The sequence below is a fragment of the Chrysemys picta genome, chromosome 11 (genome assembly GCF_011386835.1).
Source record: "Chrysemys picta bellii isolate R12L10 chromosome 11, ASM1138683v2, whole genome shotgun sequence".
Lineage (NCBI taxonomy): Eukaryota > Metazoa > Chordata > Testudines > Emydidae > Chrysemys > Chrysemys picta.
In genome coordinates this window covers 47,841,479-47,851,087 of record NC_088801.1, presented here as the reverse complement: position 1 = coordinate 47,851,087, position 9,609 = coordinate 47,841,479, and the positions used below count along the sequence as shown (strand labels likewise).

General features: G+C 48.9%; 1 protein-coding gene across 1 annotated transcript; it reads left to right on the top strand.

Annotated features, from left to right (window-relative positions):
• The first annotated feature begins 1,154 nt into the window (after positions 1-1,154).
• On the top strand, positions 1,155-2,962 carry LOC135974362 (uncharacterized). The gene is made up of 2 exons (XM_065561951.1): positions 1,155-1,821; positions 2,375-2,962. The coding sequence occupies exons 1-2, from the start codon at positions 1,281-1,283 to the stop codon at positions 2,842-2,844; spliced, it is 1,011 nt and encodes a 336-aa protein (XP_065418023.1). The 5' UTR covers positions 1,155-1,280; the 3' UTR covers positions 2,845-2,962.
• Positions 2,963-9,609: the final 6,647 nt, after the last annotated feature.

The window sequence follows — 9,609 nt, the reverse complement described above, 5'->3', positions numbered from 1 at the left end:
CATATGAATGTACATATTAATTTACAATTTTATGACCTAGTTTAATATTGGATAACCATATTTTACAACAATATTTTATCATCTAAAGTCCTAATAGAAAATTAATATATATGTATGTCTAACATGGTAGGGCATAAGTGTGTCAACTCCGTCTCTCTCCTCAAGTGTAGTATAGTTATTTTTCATAATTCCCAAATGAACAGATGTTATTAAAATAGATTGCAGATACTGTGTAATAATACTTCAAGAGCTTACTTAAAGGAAAATTATATCCACAACTATTTTTATAGTTTTTTTTATGTTATATATTTTTGAGGCAAATTTTTAGAGGCAGAACATTTAAGAGGCTTCTATGATGATTTGTGGAATGAGATTAGTGTTATGAGTGTATCGTATACTTATAAAATCATATTGTTCATTTCATTTTATTTCAGTATTGTATTCCTTCACTGAAGTCAAATAACATGACATCATATAAAGCCCAGGTGATTTATCCTTCAGTAGTTCCATAGTTTGACCTACCACATTTTTAGGGTGAATTTATTTCAGTGCCCCAGTGCTCTGTCATCCTAGTTCTGGTTACATGACAACCTTGATGGTCAGTGGAACATGCAAGCTGTGTTATGTCATTATATGTAATTCTAATAAAGGGCCAGAGTCAGATAACCTTATTCATTGCTGGGTAGTACTTTATTCCAAGACTAGTCACATTTAAGTCAGTGGGGCCATTTGTGGAGTAAGGTGCTACTCCAAGTGAGGCCTGGTCTACACTACGGGTTTAGGTCGACTTTAGCAGCGTTAAACCGAATTAAGCCTGGACACGTCCACACAACGAGGCCCTTTCTTTCGACTTAAAGGGCCCTTTAAACCGGTTTCTTTACACCACCTCCGACGAGGCCTGGTCTACACTACGGGTTTAGGTCGACTTTAGCAGCGTTAAACCGAATTAAGCCTGGACACGTCCACACAACGAGGCCCTTTCTTTCGACTTAAAGGGCCCTTTAAACCGGTTTCTTTACACCACCTCCGACGAGGGGATTAGCGATAAAACCGGCCTTTGCGGGTCGGAATTGGGGTAGTGTGGACGGAATTCGATGTTATTGGCCTCCGGGAGCTATCCCACAGTGCTTCATTGTGACCACTCTGGACAGCGCTCTCAACTCAGATGCACTGACCAGGTAGACAGGAAAAGACCCGCGAAGGTTTGAATTTCATTTCCTGTTTGCCCAGCGTGGAGAGCACAGGTGACCACGCAGAGCTCATCAGCACAGGTAACCGTCATGGAGTCCTCCCAGGATCGCAAAAGAGCTCCAGCATGGACCGAACGGGAGGTACGAGATCTGCTCGCCATATGGGGAGATGAAGCAGTGATAGCTGAACTCCGTAGCAGTAAAAGAAATGGAAAAGTATTAGAAAAGATCTCCAAGGCCATGAAGGACCGAGGCCATAACAGGGACACACAGCAGTGCCGCGTGAAAATTAAGGAGCTACGGCAAGCCTACCACAAAGCCAGAGAAGCAAACGGAAGGTCCGGGGCAGAGCCGCAAACTTGCCGCTACTACGCGGAGCTGCATGCGATCCTAGGGGGTGCAGCCACCACTACCCCAACCGTGTGCTATGACTCTCTCACTGGAGAAACACACAGGGAAGACGGTTCGGGGAACGAGGAAGATGACGATGGAGGTACTGTAGGTAGCTCACAGCAGCAAGGAAGCGGAGAAACCGTTTTCCCCAACAGCCAGGATATGTTTGTGACCCTGGACCTGGAACCAGTAACCCCCGAACTCACCCAAGACCCTCAGGGCACACAGGAGACCTCTGGTGAGTGTAACTTTGTAAATATTTGTAAACATTACCAAAAAAAAGCAAGCAAGTCTGTTAACGTGTATGGGGATGGAGCGGAAATCCTCCAGGGACATCTCCAGAAAGCTCTCCTGGTTGAAATGGGGTGATTTTATTAAGGGGGACATTCAGAGGCGCCCGTTCCTGCTATTCTGACCAGAAATGTTCCCCGCTGTTAACCACGCGGTGGGGGGGAGGGGTGAAGTGATCATCCCAGAGAATCGTGTGTGTGTGGGGGGGGGGGGGGGGGAGGCTTTACTTGTGTTTGTGCCGCATGTTAACCGGGAAACCGCAGCCCCCTCCTTTTACATTGAAACCCCATTTTAAATGGACAACCCAATTCATCCTTGATATGGGAAATGCGCTGCTGTTTGCAACCTTTCCCGCATGTTAAGAAGGTTAAAAAAGCCAAAACACTGTGGCCTACGATGGCTGCCTGCAAGCCGAAATATGCGACCTTGTAATGAAAGAGTGTACCCATTGTTCCCTAAAATGTGTCTTTTTTAACCACCTCTCCCTTCTCCTCCACCAGCTGCAAATGTTTCTCCTTCGCAGAGGCTCGTGAACATTAGAAAGAGAAAACGTAAGACGAGGGACGAGATGTTCACGGAGCTGCAGATGTCCTCCCACGCTGATAGAGCACAGCAGAATGCGTGGAGGCAGTCAATGTCGGAGATGAGAAAAGCCCAACATGAACGAGAGGAGAGGTGGCGGGCTGAAGACGATAGGTGGCGTCAGCTTGCAGACAGACGGCAAGAGGCAATGCTCCGTCTGCTGGAGCATCAAAGTGATATGCTCGAGCGTATGGTTGAGTTGCAGGAAAGGCAGCAGGAGCAGAGACCGCCGCTACAGCCCCTGTGTAACCAACAGCCCTCCTCCCCAAGTTCCATAGCCTCCTCACCCAGACGCCCAAGAACACGGTGGGGGGGCCTCCGTCCACCCAGTCACTCCACCCCAGATGATCGCCCAAGCATCAGAAGGCTGGGCTTCAATAAGAGTTAAAGTTTTAAAATGCAGTATGTCCTTTTCCATCCCTCCTCCCCCACCCATCCCAGCTACCTTGGCAATTATCCCCCTACCTCTGTAAGGAACTAATAAAGAATGCATGAATGTGAAAAAACAATGACTTTATTGCCTCTGCAAGCGGGATGGGAGGGTGGGGTGGGGTGGTTGGTTTACAGGGAAGTAGAGTGAACCGGGTCGGGGGGGGGGGGGTTGGAGGGTTCATCAAGGAGAAACAAACAGAAGTTTCACACAGTAGCCTGGCCAGTCACAAAACTCGTTTTCAAAGCTTCTCTGATGCGCACCGCGCCCTGCTGTGCTCCTCTAACCGCCCTGGTGTCTGGCTGCGCGTAATCAGCGGCCAGGCGAGTTGCCTCAACCTCCCACCCCGCCATAAAGGTCTCCCCCTTACTCTCACAGATATTGTGGAGCGCACAGCAAGCAGCAATAACAATGGGGATATTCTTTTCGCTGAGGTCTGAGCGAGTCAGTAAACTGCGCCAGCGCGCTTTTAAACATCCAAATGCACATTCCACCACCATTCGGCACTTGCTCAGCCTGTAGTTGAACAGGTCCTGACTCCTGTCCAGGCTGCCTGTGTACGGCTTCATGAGCCATGGCATTAAGGGGTAGGCTGGGTCCCCAAGGATCACGATAGGCATTTCAACATCCCCAATGGTCACTTTCTGGTCCGGGAAGAAAGTCCCTTCCTCCAGCTTTCGAAACAGAGCAGAGTTCCTGAAGACGCGAGCATCATGTACCTTTCCCGGCCATCCCACGTTGATGTTGGTGAAACGTCCCTTGTGATCCACCAGGGCTTGCAGCAGCATTGAAAAGTACCCCTTGCGGTTTACGTAGTCGGTGGCTTGGTGCTCCGGTGACAAGATAGGGATATGGGTTCCGTCTATGGCCCCGCCACAGTTTGGGAATCCCATTTCAGCAAAACCATCCACTATTGACTGCACGTTGCCCAGAGTCACTACCCTTGCTATCACCAGGTCTTTCATTGCCCTGGCAAATTGGATCACAGCAGCCCCCACAGTAGATTTGCCCACTCCAAATTGATTCCCGACTGACCGGTAGCTGTCTGGCGTTGCAAGCTTCCACAGGGCTATCGCCACTCGCTTCTCAACTGTGAGGGCTGCTCTCATCTTGGTATCCTGGCGTTTCAGGGCAGGGGAAAGCAAGTCACAAAGTTCCATGAAAGTGCCCTTACGCATGCGAAAGTTTCGCAGCCACTGGGAATCGTCCCATACCTGCAGCACGATGCGGTCCCACCAGTCTGTGCTTGTTTCCCGGGCCCAGAATCGGCGTTCCACGGTATCAACCTGCCCCAGTAACACCATGATTTCCACATTGCTGGGGCCTGTGCCTTGTGAGAGGTCTATGGCCATGTCAATTTCCTCATCACTCTCGTCGCCGCGCTGCAATCGCCTCCTCGCCTGGTCCGGGTTTCGCCTTGGCATGTTCTGGCTCTGCATATACTCCAGGACAATGCGCGTGGTGTTCATAGTGCTCATAATTGCCGCGGTGATCTGAGCGGGCTCCATGATCCCAGTGCTAGCTATGGCGCCTGGTCAGAAAAAAGGCGCGAAAGTAGTATCTGATGGACCAGGAGAAGGAGGGAGGGAGGGAGGGCCGAGTGACGACATGGCGTACAGGTACAGGAACAGGGAGAAACACAAACAACTGTCACACAGAATGGTGCCCCCAAAGATTAAACTGGAAACCCTGGGCTTAGCAGGCCGTTGATTTCACGGAGGAAGGGGAAGCAAATGAACACAGAACAAATCTATTTTTTACATCTTAAGGTGGCAGCCGACGCTGCAGCATGAGTGACAGCCATACCAATATGACGACGACAGGTACCAATCATAAAATACCATCATCTGCCAAAAGGCAAGGGGCTGCTGCTGTGTAGCAATGCAGCCCCACGTCTGCCAGCCCCACGTCCGCCAGCACCCAGCATCGCCCTCGGCCTCTTCTGGGTGCTTAGCAGACAATACTGGGCAATTGGCAGAAAATAGTATATTATGACTGGTAACCGTCATCATCAAAACAGTAGCATGTCTGCCCAGGTGGCCATGATTGACAGCCATACCAGTATGACGACGATGGGTACCAGTCATAATATACCATCGCCTGGAAGGGGCTGGTGCAATGCAGCACTACGGCTGCCAGCCCCACGGCTATCACTCATGCTACACTGTCTACCGCCAAAAGGCAGTTAGCAGCTGCTGCTGTGTAGCAATGCAGTCCCACGTCTGCCGGCACCCAGAGGACATATGGTGACGGTGAGCTCAGCTGAGCTGAGCGGGCTCCATGCTTGCCGTGGTATGTTGTCTGCACAGGTAACCCAGGTAAATAGGCGCGAATCTATTGTCTGCCGTTTCTGTGACGAGGGGGGAGGGGCCTGACGACATGTACCCAGAACCGCCCGCGACACTGTTTTGCATCATCCGGGCATTGGGATCTCAACCCAGAATTCAAAGAAAAGGCGCGAACCGCTTCTCGGCTCGAGCTGTGGCGCAAACGTAGTATCTGACGGCCTAGGGGAAGGAGGGAGGGGGGCCGAGTGACGACATGGCGTACAGGCACAGGGAATTAAAATAAAGAACGGTGGCTGTGCATCAGGGAGAGACACAAACAACTGTCACAGACTGGTCCCCCCCAAAGATTAAACTGAAAACCCTGGGTTTAGCAGGCCGTTGATTTGACGGAGGGAGGGGGAAGCAAATGAATACAGAGAAAATCTATTTTTTTACATCTTAAGACGACGGTGCAGCGTGACTGATAGCCCTCGGCATCTTTCTGGGTGCTTGGCAGCAAATACGGGGCGGTGTATGACGATGGTCTTCAGGCCTATTGCACAATCGGCTGCTCGGGGAAGACTCTGCTAACGTGCGATGACCCGACTTGTAATAGGCCGGCTAACAGTCATAATACACCATTTACTGCCAAAAGGCAAGCCCCACGGCTGCCAGCACCCAGATCGCCGATGAAGGCTACCAGTCTACTGCACCGTCTACCGCCAAAAGGCAGTTAGCAGCTGCTGCTGTGTAGCAATGCAGTCCCACGTCTGCCGGCACCAAGAGGACATATGGTGACGGTGAGCTCAGCTGTGCTGAGCGGGCTCCATGTTGTCTGCACAGGTAACCCAGGTAACCCAGATAAAAAGGCGCGAATCTATTGTCTGCCGTTGCTGTGACGGGGGAGGGAGGGGCCTGACGACATGTACCCAGAACCGCCCGCGACACTGTTTTGCATCATCCGGGCATTGGGATCTCAACCCAGAATTCCAAGGGGCGGCGGAGACTGCGGGAACTGTGGGATAGCTGTGGGATAGCTACCCATAGTGCAATGCTCCGGAAGTCGACGCTAGCCTCGTACTGTGGACGCGGTCTGCCGACTAGAGCACCTAGAGCATTTTATGTGTGGACATACACAATCGGCTGTATACAACCGATTTCAATAAAACCGGCTTCTATAAATTCGAACTAATTTCGTAGTGTAGACATACCCTGAGTGTGGCCCAGAATAACTGTGTCATGCTACATTTAGGATATCCCATACAGCATCTTTAACCCCTATACTGAACAGTATGCACCAGTTTTGTTCGCTCAACATAGAACTTTCATGGCGTTTTAGTGGGGGCTTTGGCCTTGTGCTGGTCTTTTGCCCAGGGTGAATTTCACTCCTGTGGGGTATTTCATGTATGAGATTTCCATCTGTTTTTGCTGATCTTTACTGCGTTGCTATGAATTTCACACTGGGTATTTGTAATGGAGAGACAGGTATTGCTGTGTTAGTAGCACTTTTTAATTTAGTTGGATTGCTTTGCCTCATAAACTATTATCCAGCAACCATTGCTGCCTGGCTGTTTGTTTCATCTGTTGCATCAGCATGATGTAAATGCTAAAGAGTTGCATGCTGATGTAAGTGGGGAGATGAGTGGGACAACAGACTAAAGGCAGATAGGAAAATATTGAGAAACCGGCATGAGGGCAGGTGGCAATTTACTGTGAAATGCAGTCATGACATAAGACAACTGAGTCTAGACAAGAAGCAGCAAGAAACTTGGAAAGCAGAAGTCAAACTAAGAAAGATTGAGATAAATCAGGACATCTAATCAGTTTGGAGGTGGAAATACTGTCTTGTGAAGGTGAGGCTTCCAGGGGTAAACACTATATATCCAGTATGGTAGCATCTCTAAGCCAAGCATTTGGAGAATATCTTGCAGATACCATACCTGGTATTTCTGAGGCCTCATCTTTTAACAGCAGATATTTGACTCATAGGTAGAGTGGATAAATAAAAGGTGTAGAAGTTGCCCCCAGGCACTCCTGGGTCAGGAATATTTCACTCTAGGAGATATCTATTTGCAATTGAAAACGTGCGTTGATTAAAATGTCAACATGGAAATGTTTGCTTGTAGTATAGTCTATGTGCAGATTGGATTTAAATTCATAACATCTGTAACCATGATCAGTCTTGCAAGCCCCGAAAACAATTAAGGTAGCTGCAAGGAAAAACATTAATCATGACGGAGCAAAACTGATGAAGAGTGTAATGCAACAGGCATAAAAAAGCCTGTTTGAGTCTCTCATTAGAAATTTCAAATACCGGGTATGCTTGAGCATTGCACAATGGAGCTTTTTGGCAGGAAAACTGAGTACATGAGTGATAGTGGTGTACCATACTGTGGTCCCCTACCTATGGTGAACTCAGATATAATGAAACTATGTATAGTAGAGTTGAAAGAAAGTTTCATATTACTTCAATGTAACGTGCATGTTGCATTTCCATTTCTAGTGACGTTCTACTGATATTGAAGATTTTTAGTCAGAAAATGACTTCCATTTGGTCATCAAGAATGTGTAGGGGGCTTATGTTTGGTTTTGAAAAAGTAAGTTTGATATGTTGTTTCACCATAGATTGAATTGAGTTTGACAAAAACACCCCCAAAATAAATCAGAGATTTGTTAGAATCAGATCACTCTACATCTCTGCTTTTAAAATGTGCATATGCCAGGATAGATAAAGGCCAAAGTTACGATATTTAGAGGTGCTTGCCAAAGTAGAGACATTCTTGGATTTTGATTCATCCCATTACAGCACGGGAGGGCAAACTGCAGCCTGCAGGCCGGATCCGGCCCATCAGGGTTTTCAGTCCTGCCCGTGGGATTGCCAGCCCCTTGGTGCAGCAGGGCTAAGGCAAGCTCCCTGTCTTCCCTGGCCCCGTGCCGCTTCTGGAAGTGGCCAGCACCACGTCCCTGCAGCCCCTGGGGCGGAGGGGGCAGAGGGCTCCTTGTGCTGCCCTTGGCTGCAGGCACCACCCCCTGCAGTTCCCATTCACCAGGAACGGGGAACCATGGCCAATGGGAGCTTCAGGGGTGGTACCTGCAGGCGCGCGGCAGAGCTGCCTGCCCCACCCCAATCCCAGGAGCCACTGCTGGACATGCTGGCCACTTCCGGGAGCGGTGCGGGGCCAGAGCAGGCAGGGAGCCTGCTTTAGCCCTGCTGCGCACCGCTGCCACCCCAGAGCCACTTGAGGTAAGTGGCGCTGGGCCCAAGCCCACATCCTGAACCCCTCCTGAACCCTGCACCCCAACCCCTGCCTTGAGCCCCAGGTTGCACCCCTCCTGCACCCTAACCCCCTGCTCTGAGCCCTCTCCCACACTCTGCACCCCCTCCTGCACCCCAGTCCCCTGACTTGAGCCCCCTGCTGTAACCCTCCTGCACCCCAACTCCCTGCCCTGAGCTCCCTCTTATACCCTGTACCCCTCCTGTACCCCAATCCCTTGCCTTGAGCCCCTTCCTGCACACTGCACCCCCTTCCACATCCCATGCTCCCTCCTGCACCCCAACCCCCTGCCCCAGCCCTACAGTCATGGCCCTGCATACAATTGCCCCACCCAGATGTGGCCCTCAGGTCAAAAAGTTTGCCCACATCTGCATTACAGAGTGAGAGTAGCTAGCTGCAAAATTATCATCTGTATCCAAACATATCCAAGTTTGAGGAGTTGGAACCAGGGTTTGAGCCCAAATCTATTTTCGAATTAAACATCAGGGAATATTTGTGGCTTGATTAATAGAAATACTCAGCACAGCATCTCTGAAAATCTCAGCTGGCACTTAAGGTCAAACAATAGGAGTGTGTGTCCTTAGCATTGACTGCACTTTGACCAGTTTTTGAGTTTATTGCTTCTTCTGTTGCTGTTTTGCTGAGAAGAAATTAGACCACTGAGTATCTGTTTCACCACAGTATAAGGTCCAAGATGTTCCGAGTCTCAATGCATAACAGTCCCAAACTAACAGGGAGCTTGGTGTGAATTATTATTTTACTGCTTCGATCCTTCTCCCAAATTTGACTTTCTTGATATCAGCTGGATGCAGTGAGTCATGAACAGCTTTCTGGAATTCTGCTTTGTTACCCTCAGAGGAATTATTGATGCGTAATATCTCTATCCAGAAAAGCAGAGTTCTCTGCTACAGTATACTGTAATTCATTAACTCTAGTTTGTTTTTTCTTTTTTTTCCCTTTTTTTTGTAACTAACCAACATTTGAATGGTATTTGACACTTAGCCATATCATTTAATTGTTACCAAATAAACATGGAGGCAGTGAGGGAAGCAGTTTTTTTCACAAATAGGTACACTAAATGCTGTCTATTGGTGGAAGTTATGGGCAAGGCCACATTTATCTTTTAGAGAATAAGAAGTTTGGGTACAGAAAGATGTGGCATCTATAATTAAACAGCTAAA

Excerpts from the sequence above, each read along its gene's own strand:
- LOC135974362 (XM_065561951.1), top strand. The coding sequence starts at position 1,281 with ATGGAGTCCTCCCAGGATCGCAAAAGAGCTCCAGCATGGACCGAACGG. Across the intron at positions 1,822-2,374 it reads GGGCACACAGGAGACCTCTG|CTGCAAATGTTTCTCCTTCG; the intron begins GTGAGTGTAACT and ends CTCCTCCACCAG.